This window comes from Corvus kubaryi, unplaced genomic scaffold (genome assembly GCF_017639235.1).
Source record: "Corvus kubaryi isolate FWS band 111438036 unplaced genomic scaffold, C.kubaryi_AGA036_p1.0 37398, whole genome shotgun sequence".
Taxonomy (NCBI): domain Eukaryota; kingdom Metazoa; phylum Chordata; class Aves; order Passeriformes; family Corvidae; genus Corvus; species Corvus kubaryi.
Window position 1 is genome coordinate 42,019,494 of NW_024581137.1, and position 27,101 is coordinate 42,046,594.

General features: G+C 39.5%; 1 protein-coding gene across 2 annotated transcripts in view; it reads left to right on the forward strand.

The window, feature by feature from the left end:
• GPR158 (G protein-coupled receptor 158) overlaps positions 1-27,101 on the forward strand; it is a 193,727-nt gene that overhangs the window by 74,256 nt on the left and 92,370 nt on the right. For both annotated transcript variants that reach the window (XM_042043253.1, XM_042043254.1), the window contains exons 3-4: positions 10,412-10,514; positions 17,581-17,798. In XM_042043253.1, the coding sequence (XP_041899187.1) occupies positions 10,412-10,514; positions 17,581-17,798 (321 nt within the window). The remainder of the gene's footprint in view (positions 1-10,411; positions 10,515-17,580; positions 17,799-27,101) is intronic.

Sequence of the window (27,101 nt, forward strand, 5' to 3'; positions counted from 1 at the left end):
CAAAGTTTCTGTTTCCAAAGACTGTTTGATGCTTTGCTGTAGCTTCACGCTGCAAGCCGGAGCATCATCATGTATCTATGTGGTGTGGCCATCTGCTGTTTGGGTTAGCAGGGAACTCATTTTGGAAGTGGGCAATCTGTCCCAAGGTTGGGACCTTGGCTCAAAAACAAGGCATTGCTGAACCAAGGGAAAGCAGAGTACTGAACAAATTGAACCAAAAGTAAATTTCATCCTTCCAGCTTACATTTGAACTTCACCATTTCGGAATGTGTAGCGTTATACATCTCAGAAGGCTGATTAACTGTGGCTGCACTTCTGTGGTAAGGTTAGTTATACTATAGATTTATACAAGAAGAAAGCTGTCCTGGTTAGAGCCCTCACAATGCAGGAACCTGTACTTCATATTTATACAGGAAGAAAGCTGCCCTGCTTAAAGATCTCACAACAGAGGAGGGCTGCTACCAAGATTTTAAGCCACCTTGGCACACTTACGAGTCTGGACGGTTCTGTGGATTCCCTGGTATACCACTGTCCCACAGCCCCTGCAGGGCTCTGGGACCAGTTAAGCGTGGGTGATGTGCTCCAGCAGAGTCCCACCCACTTAGAATTTCTGTGGGTGTGAGAGGACCCTGTAACACAGGGTCTCCCTGTTGGAGACAGGACAAGGGAATATTTGCATTCCTATAGATACCTGGACACAAACCTTACTCTTAGTCTGAATGCTCTTTACTGTATCAAAGCTCATGTTACACTGTGACCTTCAAAGAACAGCTTTATAGTGTGTGGCTTTCCTAATGTTAAATGGAGGCTGGCTGTAGCCTCCTAAGGAGCTCAGCTTGGGCAGGAAATGGCAGTCGAGCAGAACAAGGAAAAGTGTCTTTTAATCACCAGGGCACAGGAATAGCCTTGTTGGAGTAAGTGCAAACCTGAAGGAAAAATAATGATGGGCAGAGAGAAGCATCATTAAATATCAAAAGCAGCCATTTAGAATGGAACTTCTAAGAAATTTACATTCATGGCCAAACCCTCCAGCTCCAGAAGGCAATGGAGGAGTGAGGTATGAGTCATCAAAGCTACATTGGCTTTGGAAAAAAGTAACAATCTAGATTTGAAATAAGTGAAGCAGAAGAATAGAGGAACTATTTTCAAGATGTCTGTCTAGAACATGGTGGCTTCATATATTGGGCTTGATCACCAACCCTCTGGCTAGCCTTAGACCTAGAAGTGAGGACATGCCTATGGAACAGTTACTATTCAGGGCATTTTTCAGCAAATCTGATAAAGGTTGCAGGAAAAAACAAGTGTTCAGAGCAAAAAGCAGGATTTCATGGTGTGTTCTCCTGGATGATCTCTGAGGTGTCCTGGATGAGAAGCAGTAAGCAAGTAGACAGGTATTAATTTATCAAGTATATTGCTGTTTCATATTAGATTGTTATAACATTTTGTTTCTGATTTGTTACCCAAAAGTTTAACTGTCTTGCCCAAAGCATTTTTAAAAACTCTTGTGCTTGCCTAGTGCTGAAGAAGAGGTGGAATGAGCTATCAAATAGCTGGCAAATGGTGGGTGCTCTGTTTTCATGGTGCTAATGGGACATGCAGCACCTCTGTGAGACTTGTGCCTCGTAATGAGTGAGTGTGCAGCTCCAGGCTGTGGAGATCAGTGTGAAGTTGTTGCTGTCAAGTAGTGGGATTTGGGGAGGATTTTTTTCTGACAGCAACAATATGGTGCTTCTTCTCACTGAGGGATTGAAAGCAATCAAGAAGAATCTGTAATTTAACAGAGCTCAGATCGTGGTTAAACCCAGAAACTGTGCTCTGAACTTCAGTTCTGGGGGACATTCCAACTCTGAGGATGGGAGACTTGTGTCTGAACATGGAAATATGCTTGACAAGTAGAAAAACTCAAATTCTGACAGTATCTTGTAACTAAGATTAACTTTCCTGGTGAGTTGACACATGGTCAAACTGTAGAGGCTACAGTCCAGAATGAACCAAAATTAATGCAAGGATATTGACCAAGTTGTGGACAGAGAGTGCACTCTGCTGCAGGACTTGATTGTCTTGAATTAAAGAAATATGCTTTTAAAATGCATGCTGCTGATGGACAGAACATATCTGAGAGTTTAGTTTTACCAGTGACCACCCAATAGACAGAATGACTTGTGTAATTGATTATGTCAGACCATGTTTTGTGGTAGAAGATGCCATGTCTTCATTCACGTAGTAGTGAGGTGGGTATTTTCCTTCAATTTCTGTCTAATGTGACACCAATATAAAAGGGAAAAAATGCTGTAAAATTGACCAAATATATCAAAATCCGAGCCTTTATGTAGCTGTCTTCTCAACCATGTTGCACACGAAATCCTCAAGTAGAATTTCAGTAAGAATTAATTTTGTAAGTAGGAACATCATTTATTCAACTTCACACAGTTGGACTCAACTCAAGACTCCTGTCAGTCTTGAGTAGTCAAAAGCTCTGGAAAAATAGGCAACAAGTCCTAAAGATGGGCTGAATACCAAGGAGTGGGAACGTCAGGTTATTGTAGCCTGGTTTCCTAATATATTTTCTTATCATAGATCACAGAATGGGTCAGATTGGAGGGGACCACAGTGAGTTATCTGATCCAAACTCCGTGCTCGAGCCTGGTTCTCCTAGAGCACGTGGCACAGGATTGTGTCCAGATGATTCTTGAGGACTTGCCCCTGCTGAATTTCAGACAGTTCCTCTCTGTCCATCTCTCCAGCCTGTCAAGGTCTCTCTGAAGGGCTGCACAGCTCTCTGGGGTATCAGCCACTCCTCCCAGCTTTGTGTTGACAGTGAACTTGCTGAGGAGGCCTCTGCCCCTTCATCCAAGCCTCGATGAATAAACTAAATAATACTGGGCTCGGGGGACCCCACTAGGGACAGGCCTCCAACTAGACCCTGTGCCACTGATTATGACCCTCTGAGACCTGCCATTCAGCCCGTTCTCAATCCACCTCTCTGTTCACTCATCCAGTCCACACTTCCTGAGTTTGTCTATGAGGATATTATGCTGTTCACTGATGTCTAAGATGGCACCAGTGCCAGCTAAAGCATTCCTTGTGACTGTGGCATGCTCAAAGAGCATTTTCTGGTGTCTAATAAAAGGTATGTCCTTGTGGTGTAGTGTCTCCCTCAGAAGGGACACTCAGAGGGTGTATCTTCTCTACCAGGATGTTATTTTCATGAAGCTTGTGGGAGCTTAGCAAGTTTCTGACCCCCTTGCACTGTCTGAAACCAGGCACGAAGTCCAAAGAGTGATTGAATTGGGAAAACAGACGCAAACTGTTGCAGATCTTTTCAATGTGGTTATGGTTGCTAGTGTGTTGAATCAGCCTAAAAATCATGTTTTGGGAATAAAGAAGTAATTACATGAATGGTTGCTAGGAAATGCAATAGAAATGACAGATATATCTACTGGCTAGAAAATGTTGGTTTAGCAATGTTGTCCACGTTAACTTATTAAGATATCATGCACTGTTTTCCACCATTTTATTCCCCTCTTTGAATTATGCATCTAAATTACCTACTGATTATAGCAGCTATTTGTTAGCTTTTGGATGAACCATAGAAAATTTTTTCCCTTTCCAGCTAGCAGGGCCAGCAGGCTGTCCATGCTGGAAGCACTTCAGCAGTCAGACTCTTTCCAAAGAATGGTGCAGTCTCCTGGATGTTTGGCAGAGCCCTTCTGTGAGATGAGCTGTGGAATTCCCGTGCACCCCTGTTACTGTTTCCTATTCTAATTGAGTTTTTTTTGCTTAAGCACCACAATTGTCTTGATGAAGTTACTGGGTTGGATTGGCTATTCTAATAGTTTCTATTGGCCTTTATAAGAAAATGTGAAAGACTGTTTTTAGTATTGTAAATAAATATTTTTAATAAAGTTTATAAATGTGCAAAATGGATTTCAGAATGGAACTAGATTACATTGTCATAGGGCCATTAATTGCATTTATTGGCAGAGGTGGGCCAACTGAAATTTGGTTAAAAAATGGACATTGATAAGTAATACAAAGCTGAGGGGTTCTGTGTTTCTTAAAACGCTGCATCTTTTGTAGGGATCAGAAATAGATGCAGCTTTCCTCCCCGCCCCCTCCCCAAATGGTTTCGGAAATGAGTCACATTCTTGCAGATTTTGGCAAGCTTTCTTAATCCCCTGTCTCACTGTGTGGCTCATCTTCCAGGCAAACTTTGCAACAGTTGCTGCCAAGCTACAGATGAATGCAGAAGTAGCTGGCAGAACCAGGCATCCAGAGGTGAGGGACCTCTGTGTGTTTTGGCATATTGTTTTACACCTTCTGGAAGGTCTTCTACCGATGTTTGATTTTTCCAGTATTGCCCGTGTTTAGAGCCTGCAGTTACCCTAGTGATAGGAAGAAAGTGTTAGAGAGACAGCATGAAGAGAATTCTCTCTTAGTTAAGATACTGAGGAAGTGAACTAAACCTTGCTCTAAATGAAGTTTAACCTGTGCTAATGATGAAAAATGTCTTATCTTCAAAGCCAAGGATATCTGGCCCTGAGAAAGTGCCTTTGAATTAATTACACTGCATTATTTAATGGTTATAAAATTCTAAGTCCCTTTGGTGTCTGTTAACAGATTCCCCTGTAATTGCAGTGCAGTTTTCTAGGAGAGGAGAAATTGTAATTTTATTGTTTAGTATGTTAACCAGAAGTGAAGTTTGATGTGTTCTAAAGTGATATTCAGGTTATCAATGTCAATTCCAGACTATCAAATAAAGAGAATTTTATTTTTAAAGTAGTCTGATTGTAGATTGCACAGATATTTTCAGCAGTAATGAAAAATCTGTCTTTAAAAATGTCATTGCTGAGAACCTATGAGTGTCCGAGCTACCCATCCTCTGAAAATTGCTGTAATTGTTGTACTTTGATCTGTCTGTAAAGGATCTTGTGGGAAGCTTAATTTGTAAGCTGACCACAGGTTCTCCATGTGTATGACAGCAGCTGTCAATGAGTTTTCTGCTCCTTATCCCCACCATGGCCCCCAAGTAACCTGCTTTTAAACACTGCTCAATTAAACTTTTTCCTCTTTCACCATCTTCCAAGAAGGTACTATGATTTGTACATATTTCTGATCTCCTCTCTTCATTTCTTTGCAAAGTACTCCACTTCCACCATTATTTTTTTTTCAGTAGTACTTGCATGTTTGTAGTTTTTGTTCACCAATGGGCTGATAACATCATCATCTTTGAAGTGAAGGAGATGAGAACCAGAAGGGAATCAATCCTGTGTGTCCTCAAACATACAGCCTGATCACCAAACTGAGTCACATTTCAAAAGAGGTTAATTAGATGTTAAACACTAAATGTCCCTTACATTCAGGGAATGACATTAACTTTTCTGCTTATGGTTTGTCAGTAGTCATGTGTCATTTATCATTATTTGTGTGAATGAGCTGAGGCTCCTTTCCATCACTGCTTACTCTCATCCCATGCTTAACAAGACCAAAATAATGAAAAATCAAATTTGAAAGCACTGAAGAATTTTTAGCAAAGCATCAAGCTATAAAGACAAATATTGTCCTGACAGCTACCTTTGCTCTAAGCTGAATCAGATCAGCTCTTGCTGTGCTTTGACTGACTCTTGCTGTGCTTTAAACAACTCAATGTTATTCTAAGTCTCTTGTTGTTGGAAAACACATTTTTAATTTGAATATAAAAAATAATTTAACTCCACCAATGCACTCAGAAAGGAGGAGAAGAGCTACAGGGGCCTAAGCAACCCTGCAGTAAAAGTATGGAGTGTCCAGCCCTGTCCTGTCTCTTTGAAACAAAATGTTGTATTTGAAAAGAAAGGTTAATGAGTAGTGTGGTTGGCAAGCTGGCTGTCTCCTAAGCTGTCTGGAGGCAAGCAGGGCCTCCGAGGTGATGCACAAGGTTCATGGATGCATGGATGTGCTCACTGCTCGCTTGTGGGGCTGCAAACACAGTGTAACACAACACTCTGGTCTTGAAGGGTAAATGAAGTGAGAAAATGCAGTGGGTAAAGCCTTGTCAATGACAGAGCTGTCACTGACTTAGGCAAGGAGACTTTGGCTTTTATCTTCTTTTTTGTTGTTGTTTCCTTTTATTTTGTTTGTTTTTTGTTTTGTTGTTGGTGGTGTTTTTTTTTGTTTTGGTTTTTTTTTTAATGAGTGAGTGTGCTTGACTTGAGTGGTAAACAGGATCAGAAAAATCCTCCTGGGGTCTTGCAGGCCACCAACCTGCTCCAGCTGCTATTGTGTGCCAGGCACAAAATTACTCTACACATTGCATTTTCTAGGAATCCCTTATGTGCTGCCCCTAACCAAAGCAAAGAAACATGGGCTGACTTGTAATATCTTTGTTAAGCTTTATCTATCCTGACATTGCTCTTACTATGTCCTTTGAACAAGGAGTTGACTTTAGAAAAGGGAGACATTCTCACTGCTGTATGCATGTGGAAATATAGATTTTGAAAGCTGCTCTTTAGAGAAACTTGAAATACCCAACTCAAGGCTGGCTGCATTTTTAGTCTTTTTTCTTTTTTTCTTTATTTTTTTTCTCCTAAACTCTAAAATTACTGGTTTTACCCCCTCTGCTCCAGAATGCCAAAAGATGGATTTGTTTAGTGCTTTATCTCTGAGTCTCTAAATTACATGTGGGACACGATGTCACATGCTTTCTCTTAAACTACTAGTTTGTTTTTGCCCTGTTCTCCCCTTCTGGATGTCTCACTTGCTTTGTGTGTCTGCTGAATACTTTGTCACTTGGTTTCTGGCTAATCACATCTGATGAAGGGCTTTGGCTCAGACTTCCAAAGCAATTGCACAGGTTATTTGAAGGGTTTATTTTCTTTCCAACAGAGATAATCTTTATTGCATTAGGTTTTACAACACGCAGCATAAAATTAAACCAATACATACTTTTAAAAAACTGGTTTAGATGTTGTGTTTAAATGTGTTAGAATCTTGTGTTGGTTCAAGAGCTATTAATTTATAATTTCAAGATAAATATTCATGGAATATCTAATTTTTTTTTGAGCTGAACATATGATTTAAAGCTTACTATATAAAGCTTGGGAGTCATTACATTATACTACTGCTGTAAAGCTAAAAATATAATACCAGGGAAGAGACAAGTGGAATAAATGCACTGTGTGAATTCTACAGACATCTATTACTCTCTCTTTAGAAAACATGATGATAAAGTTGATCTTAATTGTAACCAAGCCATCTATAAGAACTAATGACTGGAAGTTAAAGCGATACCAATTCCATTTAGGAGTGTGATGTCCTGAAGGCCATATGGGTGAAGGATCATTCAATAGCCACCTGCATCTTTCACTGTTTGCCTCAACACTGGCTGCTGGCACATAGGAGGTGTGATACAAGCCTAAATGGAGCTACCTAAGGTAGCTGCTTTTATGAATTGAATAAAGTATGGTTTTAAAAAAGCTGATGACTACTGATGAGGCAAAAATACTCAGGAATATGGTGGGTTTATTCCCAGAGCTTTGCTTTCATATTTACAATGAAATTTGAAACCAGGTCAGTTTTATGCTTGCCTCTTTTTTGCTTATGTGGAAGCAGATATTTTTCACACATCTGCTTTTATTCAATGCTAAATTCTATATGGATCAAATCTTATGTAATTTAGCAGCAGATTAATATTTTACTGGCTGTGTCTACACAGCGTGTTTTGCATCACTGAGTTCCTGTGCTCCTGAGGGTCTGAAGCCCATGGCCAGTTCTGTGGGCTGAGCTAGTACAGCTCTGCAGGGCTTGGGCTCATAGTCTGCCACTGGGGCCACTGGAAACAGGTGCCACTTGTCAGGGCAAGGACAAAAGCTGCTTACTTGTGCCTGCTATGTATTGTGTATATTCACCTACAGATTCACCTACAGGAAAAGCCTTTATCTGTAAATAAACATTACAAACAAATCTGGACTGCGTTTGCTAAACTCCTTTTGTATAGCAGAAAACAGTTTATTTATTACCCTTTTCACCATAATATTTACCACCATTGCTTAATAAAACATTATCCGTTAAATCTTTTGTAAAAAGAATGAAATTTTTTCTTTCCTGAGAAAGTATTTTTCCCATTTTTGGCTTCATGGTATTTAGTGTTTTTTCCTGCCTAGATGCTGCAATTTCTTTAAAAAACTGAGACTGTAAATAGTTCTGTTTGCATGCAATGTTGAGCACAGTGGAATTTCAGAGTTTGAAATTGCATCTAAAGGGATCTAGGCTTCTTTCTCTCCTTCTCTGCATCCCACCTTTCAACATGATATTCTGATCTCTATTACACTTTTGCTTGGGATTATGTGGACTGCAAGAAACAATTTGACTGATGGTTTTTAAGCTGTATTACAGCTGCCAACATCTGGAAACAAGGATAATGTCCTAGACCAATGAAAGATAATAGCATTTGAAGTATTTTGTCCATTTTCAAGTTCTAGACTGCTCAGTGACAATAAAAGTTACAGGCGTTTATTTGGTGTGAATATTGGATGTTTGTGAAAGGATCATTGGTAAAGCATTTGTTTTAATGCAGAACAGATTCATGAACCTTCAGCATATTTGATATGAACAATTCTATGACTCTATGGATTTGTTCAGTGGCAAAGGATTATGAATGCAGTACTAGGGGTGCTGCAGTGTTCACACAAAACAGTAGGAGCTGCTTCTTCCTTTCCTTCAAAAAAAAATGCAGTCTCTACAGCAGCATGTATCTTCATCTTACAGAGCAAGAAGCCAGAAAGGTGATGAGAATTTTTCTCTGAAAAAGTCTTTTTACTACTTTAACTACCTTTTTGTGCTTGGTTAAAGAGGTTTGGCTGTCATTGGACTTGCACATACACTCATCCCACTTCAATTTCTCCCGTCCCCCACCCTGTCAACAGTCACATTTCTGCAGGGTGAAGATAAAGGGTGAAAAAAAAAAAATAGGTTTGGGCCTTCTCTTTCCTTTTTTTTTTTTTCTTTCATGTCTGTACAAAGGCTGAATGAATTTTCAGTGTTCTTGCACACCGGTTTCATACTTACTAGTTGTTTTCCAATAGTGCCTGCCGGCCTGCACTGCCTGCACTGCCTGCACTGCCATCAGATTGGCAAAGAGTGCAAGAAGAGATGATGCTATCTGGGGAACTGAGGCAAAGAAAAGCAAAGTGGCTCTCCTAACATCAGGCAGAATTATGTCAAAAAGCTGAAATTTGAGATAATACGAGACTCTTAACTTTTTTTTCCTGAGTTTTTCTCAAGTGTCTACAGTGCAGACTGTCCTCTCTTGGTGTACATTTGATTTTTTTGTGCTCAGGTATTTTTTGCTGAACTCTGTCCTCTGCATCTTCCTCCCAGTCACAGGCAGTTAGATATTGAAGCATATCCTAGAGTCACAGACAGTCACAAACAAGTAAAAAATATGGAGGTGAGAGGACAGAGGCTGTTTTAGTTAAGTCATTCAGTTGGTCACTGAGGAGCTGCTGGTGTCTAGTTCATATTCATGGTACACCTACACTATAGATACACCTGTACTCATGGGAAAGGCAGCTAGTATAGTAGTCTACTTTCATCTGATGAAGTGAAATAAACGGTACTGGGAATCATCATTTTACAAGTGTTTCTACCTTTATGTTGCTGGACTGTTTCTTCCCTCTGTACTAGGCAAAGTCTATTTGATGTACAGAAATGGTCTGACAGTAGATGTTCTGTCATGGTAATAAATTTGCTGTGGCTGACCTGATGTCAAAACTAAGCAAGCATGAAGCTGAGTTTAAACAAAACTTGTTTCACACATTGCTACCTTGAAAAATTACCAGAGATTTTAAAAGTATGGGGCTCCTCTTGGTGTAGGTTTTCTCTCTTTCACCCAGGTCAGATTTATGTCTGCAGCCGTTTTCTGTAACCAGTTGTTGTCTTTCTCTTAGCTGGACTATCTCCACTTTGCTGTGGCTGCAGGGGCACTGGCATGTGCTGCCAGCAGGAGGTTGGGGCTTGGTTGCAGGTGTTCATGGTCTTCCTCATGTAGTGTGAGCTCCAGCTGTCTGAAACCCACCTGCTGGGCTGGGAAAAAGTTCTGGAAACCCCTCAGGAAAAACCACAACTGTCTGATGTCCTGTCTAGATCAAATGTGCAAGAGTCAAATTTGTCACTTGGTCAGTTTATCAGTGGGACAGGCTTGATTATAGCTGTCTTTGCTCTTTGTTGGAGATGAACAACAAGGCAAAAAACCTGGAGTGACATATGACTATGGGAAAAGCTGCTGAGAAAGTACTGTCAGTCTGGAAGGAGTGCCTATTTGTTCTTAGAAGTCTGCGCAGAGCATCTTGTAATGTTTTTATGCTTGAATGTACTTCTGAGTATCCAGTTGTATGATTATCTGCATGACTTTTTTTTTTTTCCTTTCTCACAGTGCATGCCAATTAAAGGCCTTGGATTTGTGCTTGGAGCCTACAAATGTATTTGCAAGGCTGGATTCTATCATCCCAACATCTTCTCAGTGAACAGCTTTCAGAGTAAGTGCCTTTGCTTGAGTTAAAAAAAAAAAAAGAGAGCTAGCATTAATAATGCAGGGCTGCTTTTTATCCTCATCAGGGTTATACAGTAAAATCCCAGTGGTTTGCAACTCTTGGATTATATAATCACTTAAGGAGTTCTAGCCCTTTGGTTTGTCATTCACGATACTCTTGAGAATCCTGTAAAACATACCCACTTGAAGAATATTTGATTTGTAAATAAATTAAAAAACATGAAAAGAAGTCTTGCTAAGGGGAAATAGAGATTTCTGGCATCTGTGCTCATGCACAAGTATTCTGAAAATTAATCTACTCATTTTCTGTTTAGCCAGAGGAAATGAGAATGCCCTAGCCTCTGGCTTTGTGCAGGCTTTAATTGTTTTCATTTTACTTCATTTGCAAAGGAGAATTCAAAGGAGCATCCGAACTCTATTATGTACTGATGAGGTAATAGAGGTGGTTCAAGCCTGGGAGTCTGTTGGGCTGGATGTATGGATGACATACATCCTGCACATGCCCAGGACACACATTGTATGGCTCTTAGACTGAGTTGCCCACAACAGGAGAAACAGAACTTGGCTGATGCTCAGCAGGGAAGACAGACAAACTGCATGCCCAAAGCTGGTGTCTGTTACTGTCATCCTATGACCAAGTCTCTGTACGGATTTTGTGCTGAAATTGTTACAGCTGTACTGGTAGAGCTCATGCTGCAGTCACAGGTGCAAAGCTACTGCTTGGAAGTGTAACAGGGTATCCTTCTCTGCCTCCTACTTTCAGGTTCATATCATGCCCAGCTTCTTTGCGCCATCTTTTCACCAGAGGTTCATGTCATCAGCTCTCACTGTGAGATCAGTTTGTGTGAGATATCCAGGGAATGGCAACGAGTAACTTTCACAGAGCCTGGTCCAGGACTGTGTGCATTATCTCCTGCCTTGTGTGCAAATAGCTGTTTCTGTTCCCCTAGAGAAATACCTCTAGTACTAATCAACACTTAATGTGTGCATATATATAAGTAAAAAAATACATAAATATATATATAGGGTATATAATGTTTTCTATATATATTTGTAGAATAAATAGCACAGTTTGTTCAACAGTTTATCTGCTGACTGTTTTCCCTTTTCATATTGTAAAGTGTTGCAGAAGGCAGCCTTGTGAGAGTGCTGTTTCTCTGGGCTGTGTGAACCTTTTGCTAGAGTAAGGAAGATGTTTGGTTCTTCCTGAAGTGCAGTGACTTCTGGTGGAATTAGGATTTAATTCCTTGAGAGAGCATATAAAGAAAAACTTTTGATTTTTGTCATACCAAATGCTCTAGAACACATGCAGAAATGTGGCTAGAGATCATAACAACAGTGATCATTAGGGATGAGATCAATTTTATTTCATATCAGTTGTGCAAAATATATATGCTTGGTATGTATTAGTCACCTAGGTTTCAACTGCAGTCAGCATGAAGAGCATGACTCCTCTGGAGGGTGATTTGTCTTTAGGTGGAAAAAGTAATACCTCCATTTTTTTTCTCCATTTGCTGTAGAATGAAGAGTCCATATAGTTACCTTAAAATGGCTATTTAGCACCTGATAAAGTGAAATATGTCTCAAGAAAGTTCGTATATGCTGATATTGTAGCATGTGGGAGGCCAGTTTGATTTGAGCCTTTGTTGCTGTGAGGTAACTTGAGTTTTGGAACAGTAATGAAGAACTTTTTAAATTCATCCAGATGAAGCTCCATCTGCCAAGTTCTATAGATGATTTCAAAAAGTGAACAGTGAGACTGGAAATGACTAAAGTAATGAGGAAAGTCTGTGATTCAAAGGAAACTTGGCCCTGTCACACAGCTGCATTCCGTAAAAAGAAAAGAGGAAAAAACTAACATGGCTAAAATGGCTGTAGTATGTATCTGGTGGTTCAAAATTATGTTAACATAGGAACTCTAAACACGAATTCTGCAAGCAGTTTTGACAGAAGCTGTCTGACCTGAAGATCTCTTTGTGGAGCTAGGTTGGTGAAATCTGATGATAAAAGAGATGAAACTGAATAGGAATGTTAATCATTTAGAAAATATTCCTAGTGGGAAAAAATAAGGAGGCAGCAAAGATTTGCAGGTCTCAAGATATAAGAAAGAAGATAGATAGGAAAATTGACCAGTTTTGTACTCCGCTCGATTGAAAAATTGGATTGTATTGTGTCTTGACGTGGGAGCATTTCTCAATGATACTGGGATTCTGCACTGCAGCAAAACATGGTTAACTACAGTTGCGCATTGTGTCCGAAGTGTCCAGCTTTTGAGTGGGGGAAAGGTTCTGCTTTAGGCCCAGATAAATGCTTTGGTTTGAGTCTGAAAGATGGCTGTATGATATGGCTTTGCACAGACATTGAATACTCTACAGAGTTTACTGGAAGACTCTTTGGGAACCTGCAACGTGACATAAATAGTGTCTTGTGTAGGAAAGATTCTGCAAATCAGTTGCTTTTCTATCTTAAAGCAGCATGGTGTTGCTGTTCCCAGAGAGGCTGCATGTGTTGCAGGTTCCCAAAGACTGTGGGACAGGAGCACAGCTGGAATTCAGGCTGTTCTCTTACTGAAAAAGAAGCCAGGCAGGATGGCATTTCCCTCCCAAGTTCTTCAGAACTGATGGTGCCAAAATATGTAAAACCTTTCTATTTTTTCTACATGTGTTAATGAGGACCTTGGGTACTAGAAGGGCACAAAGTTATTACCATACTTCCAGGGTGTGTTTTGAGGTTGGAAATTGATTTTAGAAAAAACCACATTTCATGTACACAGGTTGTATTAACCTGTAAGTGCTTGAGTACATGATTGTGCACTTTCTCCTAATGGCTTATTTTTAGGTAGCACTATTAGCGTAGGTAAAATAGACTAACTGATGACTACTTACATTTTAACATTCCTGTAACACCCTTCTCCAAAGCACTTCTGTTCTCTGCCTCCTGGGGTAATCAGGTTTGCACTGGAAAATCCTTAGCAGAACAATGGTGCTTTGTTCAACCTTGAAGTTTGCTCTTTAGCAATGCATCATCTATATATTGCAGAAATTCTCAGCTCTTGCTGTTTGGATGTGAAACCTGCTCTGCTTGCACCAGCAGTGGCTCTTTTGTCTGAGTATGGGACTTTGCCGTCTCTAACATTGCCATGATCACATAAAAATTTCCAAGAGGGGTTTCCAGTTCAACAGGAATTCCTATTTTTTACACCTGCCCTTTGGCTTTGCTTCTTCAACAGAACTCACATGTGCAGATCTTTGCACATAGGAAGGTTGTCACTGACTTCAGTGATCCCTTTCTGGGGTGAGGCTTATGACCATGGCTGATGACCAGGTTTTGGTGCCAAGAGGTCCAGGTATATTCTCACTAAGTTACTGCAACATTGCTGATGTGACTGGAGTGTTCCTAATTTACTAAATTATAGAACAAGAGCAGAATCAGTCTTTTGTTCTGCTCAGTGCTCAGCATGCACTGTGCTCTCTGTGTTCCTGTGCTGAGTTCTGACTGGAGTGCAGGATGATTTGGTTAGGGACAAAGCAATCCCTGCCCTGGCTCTCAGCAGTCTGTGGTGCCATTCTTACTTTGCAGGAAGATCTCAGCTGGCAATGTCGCAGCTGCTGAGGCATCCCTTGCGTGGCAAAGTGTCCTTAGGAGAACCACAGCTGATGAAGAGTTGCCCTCAGGAGAACATTTCAGAAACAGATGGGCCAATCACACAGAAAAATAAGGCTGGGATAGAAGAGAGAAGAGCTAAGAAAAAAATATGGTAGACTGGAAATAGATGAAACATTTAAGCTTTTTTTATTTTATTATACTTCATGTTAGTTTGTGTCTCTATTCCTACATTCCACCTACTTTGCTTTGCTCTTTTCTCCTTCTTTTTTATCCTTTTTATTTTTTGGTTTGCTGCATTTTTTTCTGTTCTTTCCTTTAGAATGGTATTTTTTTACACCTTCCTCATTTTCAGTTTTAACTCCTGCAGCACAGTGTTTGCTTCCATCTCATTTGTGACAGTGCTAAAACTGCTGCTGCCTTACACAGAGCAGAAATGACTTCTTGTCCATCTACCTTATCAGTGTCTAGAATCTTTTGTCATCTTTTGAGGTGGAAAAACTGTTTTTATTCACTGCAGGAGATGTGTAATCCCAAAGAACTGCTGAGATAGGAGAAGGCACAATGAAACATCTAGCAGTGCTGTTAGAGGCACTCCAGGCTTGGCTTGGACTGTCTGTGTTTTGAATTGATGGTACATTGGCTTTGGTGAGAGGACAGGACCAGACAAAAAGGGCAGAAATGTTCAACTATGCGTTGAGCAGCTGTGCCCTGAGACATGTAGTCAGGGCAAGGGTGTGGGCGGACAAGATCCCTGTCAGTGGTATATACAATGAACAGTTCTTTCCCAAGAATTTATTTTAGAGGGTCTGAAAAAAATACTTTCTTTTTGTCAAGGAAAAAAAAAAAAGAAAAAGGAAAAAAAAAAAGGGAATTTTTAATTGTTCCTTATCACATTGTAGAAAATCTCAAATAGATCATTTTTTTTTGATCATTCTTTTATTTGGTATAAGGAGGAATCACACAGGAACACAGAATCCAGTAGGTTGGAAAAGACCTCTGAGATCATTGAGTCCACCCTATGACCAAACACTGCCATGGAATAGACCATGGCAACGAGTGCCATGTCCAGTCTTTCCTTAAACTCCTCCAGGGACGGTCACTCCACCACCTCCCCGGGCAGCCTCTAAACGTGATGCCAGACACATCTAAACAAAATTATGAAGTCATATCCATGGGATACTTACTTCAACATGCAACTGTTTATTGGCTGTTAGCCCTGTAGTATGTGATGAGCATCCACATGAAGAAACTCCCACATATGATTCAGATAAGAAGCTGCTTGATGAAATGGAATATAATGTATTTGCAATAACTTTCAAGGTTGAACATTTCAGAAATAAAGTGATTGCATCAAGTTCAGGATCATGAAAAATTATCCAGCCATATTCATATATTTGTGACAAGTAGTCTCATAACTGTGGGTTTTAAACTATTTTTTTCAGTGTGTAAGTTTTTATACTGCAAATAATTTATTTAGTTGACACAATAAAAATATATTAATGAATGGCTCATGGGGCTCAGAAATGTGAGGTTTAAAAGAGATGGGCCAATTGAAGGACAACTATAGAAGAGATAAAGGAACAGATACATGGTGAAAAATCAGGTTGACATGAGCTTAAATGTTGAGGAAATGAAGTGGAAAACTTGGACAGTAGGGAATGCACTCTTGGTTTGGATATGGAGATGGAAGGCTATGACTTCTGTCTCTGACAGAGGACAGTATGAGTCTGTTGCTCTAGCTGTAATTAAGAAAGCAGGGATTTAATGTTAGATTTGGAGAAGGTGGTTTCTGTTAAAGCTCTTGGAATGATAAAGGGCTGAGGTCCATGGGTGTGTGCTCTGAAGAGGAATTCCAGTCCTAGGGTATCTTCAAGCTTAATGTACCTTAGAGGTTCTCCATCTGCTTGGTATGCCCAAGCATCATTATTTTCCAAGATTTCCATTCCTGTCTCACACCGTCTGGGTCAAAAAAGCGCAAGATCTTTTCTTGCTCACTCCTTGTATCTAAAAATCTGACTTCCAACATGAGTCAGCACTATGGTATATTCAGGTTTCCAACATCTTTGTTTAAGAAAAGCTCCAAGGAGGAATTAATGATTTTCATGAGAAACACCATCCTGTTCTCTGCTCACTATGGGATGTGGAAGCGAGGCATCCTACACTGAAGACAAGGAGCATGGGGCTGCTGGAACAACAAGCCAGATAAACAGACCTGAGTATGTGTCCATTTCCCAGGCTTTTCCTGGCAGCAGATGTATGCTCATGTGCATTTGGACATAGATTTGAGAAAGCAAGAGGTAATTTCCTGTATAGATAACCTTCCCTTCAATTGTTTCAAACTAAAAGTCTGAAGAGAGTTGAATAAGGCTATGTGCATGTGCAGCATAGGTGGAATAGGCTGTCTCTTGAAGGACTCAACAATGCATGATTTACTACTTTCACTGACAGAGAAGGAGAGTTTTGATCAAAGAAATTGAAGAAATTCTCTAGAATTGTGAAAAGTGAGAGCAGTTATCACACATTTTAACACACCGTTGATTTGGCTTTAGCCACATTCTCTTGTTTCTGTGAGTTCCTAAGGTTGTCTTGCCTATAATAAACATTTTCAACAAATCCTTTTTTTCCTTTTATTTAACAATATTCTTTTTTTTTTTTTGCCCCCTTTCTCTTTTACCTTTTAACTCTATTCATGGCCTGTAGGGCAAGCAGCCTTAGAGGGGTTTATGGGCCAGTGTCATGGATCAGAAGAATTAGGAATCCTGTGTGCACTGTTGATGGGTTCACTTTGATGGATGAGATGTCAGTTCAAGAGTCATCGATTTTCCTAGACAAAATATTAACTTTCCAATAGGTTTTCTTCCTGGTGTCCTTGTGTGAACAATGGAAAATTATACTTAGTCTGAGTGCACTGGTTTTGCTTTGGGGATAGAGTAGTGCAATCATGCAACAGCCTGTTGAACAAATGTTAATTAAGAGGGGTTTTATCTAATTTGAAGCTCATTAATTCACTAGATAGCATGTTTATAAAACTGAGGGACAATCTGAAATAGGATCAGAGTTTGTACTATGAACATTAGGTTGTTAATGGGTCTGCCCTTCATGTGTCTATGTAAAATCCTTTCCTTATTCCCAAATATTTAATGTAATTTTTTCCCCATTCAAAATCCTTCTTTGTAGAATTTCCCGTGCAGATTTAGCCCACTTTAAATATAACAGGAAAACATTTGATGTTTAATGTTAAAGTTCACATTCCCTCATGTCTAGATGGGTCTGTGTTTTCTGAATGTTATAAAGGATGGTTCAGTGAGAAAAGCAGCACTGGCCAAGCTATCTTGTAACCTAAAGAGAGAGAAGGGGAGGGAGAGGAAGCCCAGCAGAGAACTGGTGCTGATGGGGACATCCTGTACAACTGAAGGTGTCTCCCCTTGCTCTTCTGATACTTTCAGGAAAGGATGCAGAGAATCGCTTTTCTGGTGGTGAATTGTCGGAGGAAGTCTACACCTGCCTACCCTGCAGAGAAGGATGTTCTTTCTGCACAGATGATACTCCCTGCTATGCACAAGAGGACAAGTATTTACGGCTGGCTATCATCTCCTTCCAAACGCTCTGTATGCTGCTGGATTTCGTAAGCATGCTGGTGGTCTACCACTTCCGCAAGGCAAAGGTAAACCCGCGTGTTTTACTTTGATGTTCCTGCTCACTGTGTGGTACACAATCATTTATCTCAGATGTATAACTTCCCATTTGGAGAGTCAGTTTCTCAGGCTAGGAGCTCAGCACAAGGGGAGGATGGGATTTCCAAAACAGGAATGTTTTCCTAAATTGTTGATATAGTTTTAGAGGAAAAAAAAAAAAAAGCTGAGTAATTTGTCTCTTCCAATGAAATATGCTTATACTTATAGATGTTCAGCAAAATCAAGGAAACTATTATGTTCAAAGTAATTTTGGAAAATCAGACCGATAATGCACGTATCTAGGGGGACATGGGGATTTTAGAAACTGGGGATCTTGAAGGTCTCTATTTTGCCACTATTGGAAATGATGTTTGGTTTCAATCTATTTGAGAGACTAACTGGAAAATAATTACGGCAAAGAGAATTTTTTCTGAATAATTCTAGTTCCTAGAGAGTTTAAATGTGATTCTATGGTTAAAGATTATTATTTTTTTCGCTAAAGCATGAGTATATTAAGGAATGTCTGTAAATTGCTGACGCAGCATTTATATACTAAGCTAACAACTTTCACCTCACTGAAAATCTGGTAACATCTCTTGGAATCTCACTGTTGCCTCAGTAAAAGCAGAGTATTCTCTGAAACTTCAAATTTACTAAAAAGAAATTAACTGAAGCTGGCATATATTCACTACCTACATTTGGGAGACGTAGGTGTGCACACAGTATGCTACATTATTGAAATTAATAGCTTCATCCACATTCTATAACCAGATAAGTATTTCCATTTTGGTTTTTGGAACACTTGATCCGCCAGTCTTCCTGATCCTGCAGTGTCTGTGTTACAGATGCATGGCTCATTTTGAAAGACTTTAATATCCTGCCAGGAAATCACAGAACGAGCAATAACATTCCTTTTTTTTCTTCTTCTGTTTCTGACAGTGTCTTTGTATTTAATGATGTTGCCTTAAATGAGTCAAATTACAGACTTAATTGTATTCATAAAGTTTTTTGTTATGAAAAGTTTATTGTAGGCATCTGTTTAGTTGCTTGACATTAACTTAGCAGAAGAACTTTATTCTGATTTTGTGAGGTTTTAATATGGTAATGTTACTCACTTTTAGTGTCATAGACAACATAATGACAGAAGCATTTCTTGTGAGTGAAAACTATTTCTAGACCTGCAAGGTGATATGCAGCTATTGCAAGCTGGACAGCTTCTTTTTTACACACTGAAATATTGGTTGTTTTATAGGAAATTTTTATGTTTTCTCACAAATAGGTTGAGATCAGACACGTGTAAAACTGTGTACACTCTTGCACTTGTACATTTGCATAAGTTCTGATATAGATATCTGCTACAGTAAAAAGATATATCTTTATCAGACATAACACAAAAATCTTGTGTTTCGCAAAACCTGCTAGTCATGAAAAGCACATTTTTACGTTTGTGATGATTAGTCATTTCTCCGAGTAAACAAACACATGGAATCTGAATCTTTCATACCAAAGCAATACTAAGGAGGCAGATACACATCTTTCATTGTTTCTGAAGTGCTTTTCAGTCATAAAGAAAAAGTTTGGTATTTTTTCCATATTCCCTCTTACCATTAGAAATCATGACATATGAATGAGTGAGAACCAGACATAAAACAAAGCATTCTTTTTCCTAGAAAGAAAAATGATGCCTTTGAGACATTGCAGTTCATTCAGTTGACCAGAGATGGATTCATTTACAATTTTGGTACCTTACAAGAAAGTTGACTTTTCTCTAAATGTGTACCTCACAAGGAAAAGGGAAGGAAACATGAGACAAAAAAAATAATATGGTGATTAACAAACCTTTCCATTTTGATTGATGTTTTCAAGGAATAGAAACTGATAGATTTTTCATTGCTTTTCATGTCATTCAGTTGAGTTTTTCTTGGCTATTCCTTTCGTGTTCTTTATCTTGCTGGTACAGCATGAAAAAGATCTTGTGTGTTTACCATGAAATGAGAAGTTGTATGGAGGGCAAACTTGTTGAGAAAAATGAGTATTTGCATGAGAAACTGCTGGTTACATTGGGAAATGACAGAAATTGGGAGTGAAGAAAGAAAACTGGTAGCTTAGTGTGTACTCTCTGGCAAGGAGGTAAAATCATGAAAATGAAAGAACACATATTGAAGTATATTCAAAATATCTGCCTTTTTGAGAATTTCCAACTGTTAGTGAAGCAAACCACAATTAGGTTAGTATATATGTCTGTGATTAAAGTTGCTGTGTTAAACTGCTCATTTCCATTGTGCTGTGTGGGTGTCAGAGAAGAGCATTTCTTTGGATTCTCTCCCACGTGTAGCACTACAATATTCAAATGGTTGCAAAAATAGTTTTTAATGCAACATTTTAACAGAAAGAACGGTGTACTGCTACTATATCGAGAAGCAAACTTCCAAGTGTTTAAGGGAGCAGAAGGTGGGGGTTGAGAATAAAAGATATTAAATTAAAGCCCTTTCAGTGCTGAAAGGAATGAAGAGTAGATATGTGGCATTTTGATTCGGCTGTTGATCAGTAAAATCAGAATGCAAATGGGATCAGGTAACCTCTTTAGTAAAAGTGACTGCACAGGACTTCTCAATGCTTGTACTTCATGGGGGTAATTACTCCTGATAATTACTACCTTCAAAAAGCTAAGGTCCTGAAAAGTTAAGGTCTGCCAACAGAAAGCACTTGGGAAGAAACACCCCAGGCACCTTGGCAGTGATATTGTGAGTATAATAATTCACAGAAAGAATGATAAAGGTCTATAAGCATCCTTTAGCTTATGATGGAAGTGACAAGACATTGTTTTGTCTTAAGAAATCAACATATCAGTAAGAGCAGATGCAGATCCTAAGTATTTTAGGGAAGTGAAGAAATACCTCAGCTATTCAGATCATACTGGTTGCACTTCTTATGACCAGTACTTAAAATGGAACGTTGCCATCGGCCTAGTTTTGTCAACAGTGCGGAATATACGTGAGATCCAAGGCAGTTACTGAAGCACCAACCATGGGTAAAAGATAGAGTGCTGCACTGCCACAGAGCGTGGCAGAGAATGGAGAATGGATGAGAACAGAGACCTGGACAATTACTGCCAAAGTGTTACTAACAAAACGTGATGATACAAATTTCATTTTGGCATGATCTTTATTACTGACCTAGGCCATAATAATAAGACTCTACAGAAAACCTGGTAAATAGCAGCTTGTGAGTTCCCACTCAGATATTGATGGTTAATGAATGGTAATAAACAGGCAAAGCCTATAGCAAGCCAGATGACTGGCTTTTAAAAGCCAGGCTTCTTTTTGGAGGAACTTTTACAGGTCTCTGAAGTTTTGAGTCTCTTCTTCTAGAACTCACTAAGGTTCCTCTAAAGAATCCTCTTCAGATGTCTGTCTAGAAAACTGCTGAACTATTTACTGTGTAATAAGTTTACATTAATAGCAGTAGAGGAGCAATGGAAGATAGGAAATGTGACATCTGTATTTATGAAGACTCCCCATAATAGTGACAAGAACTAAAGACCAGTAGGTCCAACTTACACACCTGCAGATTCAGAGTAACAGTAATAATAATAGAACTACTGGGTCCGTGGGCAAGTGTGGGAAGTGCACTTTTGTGAGAAAGTGATGCCCTACAAATGTATTTGTAGCTCTGTGAATGGGGATTATAAGCATGAGGGGGATTATGGATATGAGAGTACTTCTTCCAAGGTCTGCCACCAAAAGCTCTTAAAAATTATGGTCTCAAAGGACTAGGTGAGCTGCACTATTTTTAGGTAACCAAGGGATGACAGAGGAAAAGACAGGACAGGAAATATGGTATAAAATCATGTACAGCAGAGAGATGTGGATGTGTGAACATATTTATATATATATTCATGGTTCCTTTTATGGTATCACTAGAGGGATTAGGGATCAAGGGGTCTCTCAAATGTTCAAGAGATCTCTCAAATGTTTTCAAAAGATGAAGTAGTTGCATTACACCACTTTTAATTGCTTTATGTCACTCATTGGCAAAGAATATCATAGATCCCAAAGTATAAAGCAATTCAAACAGGAAGGAATCATGGAGGATATTTCTATATTTCTGTATATGTTTTTATATTTCTAGGGTGTTTAAACACAGTGGTTTTGGTGAAATATCTGGTGCCACAAGGCCATAATTTTATTGTTGGAAACTTGGAGGACAGATCAGGAAGGATCACTCACTGCTTCTTTAGTAATGCACCACAGACTGTGAAGTGAGGCAGGAGTCTAAATCAGAAAATCTTTTGCTCTCTTGGCAAAGAGTCATTCAGTTAGATTTCATGTCTCTTTTTTAAAACCTTGTGGATACTCTTGTAGACTTGCGCATTTGATAGGTGGCAAAACAAAATTCAGCTTGTTCATTCAAAACACAGTTGGTCCAAATTTCTGGTACCACTGACCAATCTGACCATTGCCAACCTGTAAAAGTAATAGCAAAGTAGTGACTTCAAGCAGTAGTCAGAATTGGCCGAAAGAACAAAATGGAATGGCAAAAAGATACTGTGACAAAGCTCAGATCAATGCTGAGGAATTCATTTGAGGCTTTGTCAAACACAGGTGAAAATGACTCAGCAGCTCTGAGATCAGCTCAGCAGCAATGGTATTAAACTGCAGGAGTCATAACTGGAGAAAGTCACATGCAGAAAATGTAGCCCTTTGCCAAGAGAAGGAAGAACTCCAAAACGATAAGAACAAAAAATTTTGAAGAAGGTACAGAAGGAGTAGCAGAAGCTAAACCACTAGTGAAAAGTTTTGTAGGGAAAGACAGAAAAAGATGAAAAATAGATAAAGAGGAGATGCTACTGCTATAATGGGAAAAGACGAAGCATTTTAGCAGGAGAGAAATGGGGGAAATGGGCCAAACAAAGAGAAAAGAAGAAAAATTATTCATAGCTAATACAGAAGGGAAATCAGATGTGTGGATCACTCCAAAGAAATCTTTGCTCCGGATAGCCCTCATGCCAATCAGTAGTAAAAGCTGGAAGCCATGAGCCTGGCATTGACACAAGGTGCAAGAGGCTCAAAAACTCAAGGGAGATGAAAATTTGTGAAATCACATCAAAAAAACTGACAGCACCTGACAGCACCAGTTTAATGACACTGAGGGAGTTCTGTGATGAAGCGTGGGAAAAAGAGATTTTTCCTCAATAAGGAAAACGTTGGAACTCTATTTGACTGCTCTGACAGAGTGATTTTCCTGAATCTGACCTGGGAAGATGGTGAGGCTTCAGAGAAGTAAAGGGACGCTGGATGCAAAACCAGGAACAGGCTCAGTGCTTCTGATGGTCATGATATGTCTTAGCAATCACAGAGGAGTCTGTAAAGGAACAGGCTTCTCTTACTTCCTTGGTTTCCAAAGGCTTTGACAGAGTATAAGTACAAGAGGATCTTGCAGAACAACTTTCAGCCTTACCAAGTCAGATTTTCATGGCTGTATACAGATGTGCAAAACATTCTCTAAGTTGAAAAACTAAGGAGCAAAACAGCTCAAGGTGATACTAGCAAACATCTTTATGTGCTGTGGCATTATTATTGACTGAATAATGCAAACATCGCTACAAAAACATGTCCAAAAAGTATGAGGCTAAGCTAACAAAAGTAGCTGGTTAGACAAGGACAGAAATCATGGATGTTAAAACAAATATTCTCAAAAATGAGAAGCTGAACAGTGATTTTGTAAGAAAAAGCATCAACAGAACAGGAGAATTCACCTGTGCAAGTAGTGCTATGTGGACCAAGAGAGAGCTCAAACAGGGAATGACCAACTGCAGTATTGATTACATGCAGTGTGAGGGTAGCAAAGCTACTGGAAAGAAACGGAACATTTAAATAACTATGAATAAAAATCAGATTTTTTCTTTTAATTTCAGACTTAACATAGGGCTAACAATCTACCAGAGCCTTAAAGAGAAAACCAGCTGCATTTTAATCATGTTTTTGTGAAAGTACTGGACTGTGGAAGGACATTACCTGCAAAGAACCTAAAGGGCTCATCAGTTATCAGGCTGCCTTTTCAAATGAATTGGAAAGAAGAGCTGAAAATAACTGACCTTTGCATAGCAGCCTCCCAACTCAAACAGGGAGCTCTCAGGTGGAATACAGCTGCTGTGAGAAATTTTAAGTGCCCTTAAGAAATGCCAAGAACCTCTACTGGCAAAGAGAACAGAGAAGTTGGTCTCAGCTATAGAGTGGAAGAGACTAATTGCTACTTTGTGATGAAGGAGAGATGAGAATGTGCTGCCAGCCTTGACTCATGCTAGACCTTTTCAGAGGTCTTGTTTGCTGGGAATTCTCGTTCAGATCAATGCTAAAGGCTTCAGAGTAGTTGCACTAAAGCCAAACTACTTTGCCCTCATCCCACCACCCTATGGTGCTGCCAGGTTCTGAAAGTAGGGGAATGAAGGGCGAGCGTGGGGATCTGGTCTTTCCATCTTCCTGATGTACCTGTGGATGTAAATCCAGCATGTCAAGGTAAAATTGGTAGCAGTGAGCACACTTGGAAAAGATTTTCAGCTCCATAAAATAATGGAAAAAATGCTTGGAGTCCAACACTAATTTGGAATGGTGCTGTCATATGGCATTAACAATGATGAAGGACTGTGATACAGCCCATTGGAATGAAGGGCCTTGCCCTGTTCAAGACCGTTTCCAACCCCAAATATTGGAAATTTTTAGCTAAATGACCTTTCATTGTACTGGTCTCCCCCCTCCCTCCCCCATTTATGAACATTCAAGAACTGTTGGAAATACAGAAATACAAATACTTCTAATGAGAGGAGGAAAATACTCATCTTGGACACTGATGAAGATAAAAACTCACTGTTAGCAGGACCACATGGCTAATCATCAACAGGAATAAATCATTTTACCTCTCTTGAGGGAACTGGGCAAATAATAGCTACAGACTGTTTTTATATGGTTTTTATTCCGTCAAATACAGATTTTCAGTTTGGAGTTCAGGCTGCCACCACTATCCCATTTTTCCATTTAGTGTAAATATATTTAAGTGTTCTGCTAAATATGATTTCAAAACTGTGAAGATAGTCCCTAAACTGCAATTTTAACACTGCACAGAACTGCATGTAGATGGAAAGGCAACATGCAAATTTATGCTGTAGTTCCCTTTCTAATACTGAGAAATCAAGAATGTCTTTTCTCCCTTGCTGCAGCCATGATAGGATACAGTAATTCAGAGTGAGGTAATCACAGGCTATTGATGTGTGTTACATCTTTAAATATGAAAGCATGCTGGCTTTGCAAACATACCTCTTTTTCTAATGTAAATCAGCCAATCCTTTTTCCTTTTTTTGACTCCACAGTGGCATCTCAATGTGCTTATGCCTGGATGCCTTTCATCTTTGGTGCACATTCTGCTTTTTTTCTCCCTAGACAACAATTTCTGACATTTCAGCTGAAGTGGAAACTTGATAGAGGGAAGAGATCTTGTGCAGATGGAGCAGCTGCCTTTACACGCTGTGCTGGTGGGCATACCTGATAGTTCACTCAGCATATCCACATTCTGTGCAGTGCATTATATACCCTTTCTTCATTCTATCCTAGGGTGAGAACCTAGTTTCTTGTGATTTCACAGGAAGTTTATTGTAGCCTTCAGGTGTGCAACTTTAAAGACATTGCTGATGTTTTTTTCAAAACTCTTGTTTTTAGTGGAATTCGCATTTCCTTTATTTGCATGTCCCTTCCCATTTTTCTGTGTAGTTAAGATGTGCATTTAGGGATGCTGTACTTTGTTAACTCCCACACAAATAATTTAGGAGTGCCATGTTGGAATGATAAGAAGTGGAGGGGCTGTTAGCCTGCAGCAATAGCTGAGTCTCAGGGAGGATGTACTGGCTGCTGGAGTTCCCAAAGACAGCAGGCATTGGTGGGCATGGCTGCAGTGGTGGCATTGCCATGTGCTTGCAGGATGTTGTGTGTATTCACTTCATAAGGCCAAAGGTTTCACATGAGTATGTATTTGCATTCTAATACACAGCTTAGAGGCATTAAATACTTGCAAATAGAAAAATAAACTACAGACACTTTAGGCCTAATGAAAACTAAAGTGTGAAGAAAATAAAGATCTAGATATGAAATATGTTCACTGATTTCAGTTCAGCCTCATAAAGAAGAGCTAATGAGAAGAGCAGGGTGGTAGGAAGCAAAAAAAAAGTCCTCTAGATAGAGTCTATTCGTAATGGACAAGGTAGGTCATAAAAATAACTTTTCATCAATACTCAGCACTAGCTCTCAGGATTCAAAAGCTACAATCTTCTCTGTATAACTTTATATTAGGCCAATGCTTGTCTGTACAAAGTTGAATTGCGCAACACCTTAGGGGGCCCATCTGGAAAACAGACGTGGTTTTTCAAGGAGTGCACTGCCTTCAAAGTGATGTGAATCAGCCATGGATTGTGACACATTTGCTCCCCTTTGACACTGAAACTGATTCCTGGCCTTTGCTTTCTTAATCTTAATGTCTTGCTGCAAAAGACCTCACAGACTGTGAACCACTGTTACCTTCTGTTCCACCAGTACTCCACAAAACTCTACAACACAGAGCCCCAAACTTCAAATGAATGGAGCTGGTAGTGCACTTCCAGTGTAGGGTGCTGGCCAAGGATATAGCTGTGACCAAAGACGAAGCTGTAGTAGCCTTGAAGGCATATATTCATTTGATTCTATTACACTATGATTTCACTTATAGAATAAATTATAAAAAATAAAGTAATTTGATTCTTGAATTCCAGCAAATATTTTCCAACAATGACAACTATTACAGCATAGGAAAGCTTTTCCAAAGTATTTTCAGAGTCACAAATTAAACTGAGAAAAATGCTAAGATTTTTGCTTGTCTACTATTCTCTGATTCCTGCTGAGTCTTGTACTTATAGCCCTTACAGGGTATCTGAGTAGACTGAATAGTCTGTCACATGATAATAAGCTTTCCCCACTAATTCTTTGATGCAGTAACTTCAGGACAGTTGCATTTATCTGAAGTTTCGTTTGGGTTCCTGAATGGGCATTTACAGATTTGCTGGGAAGAGACTTGCTATCATGTCAGCAGAATAACAGCTACATTATTTATTTATCCTGCTATTTGTCTTGGAGTTATATCCTGCTGTGAACCTTCCTTGGACAATCAATAGCAATAGCAAAGTCCCTGGTGGCTTGCATGAGGTCTTTGGCATGCCTCCCTCTCCAAAAGAAGATTTCTGTCTGAAGCAGGGCTTTCTTTTTGTTTTAAGG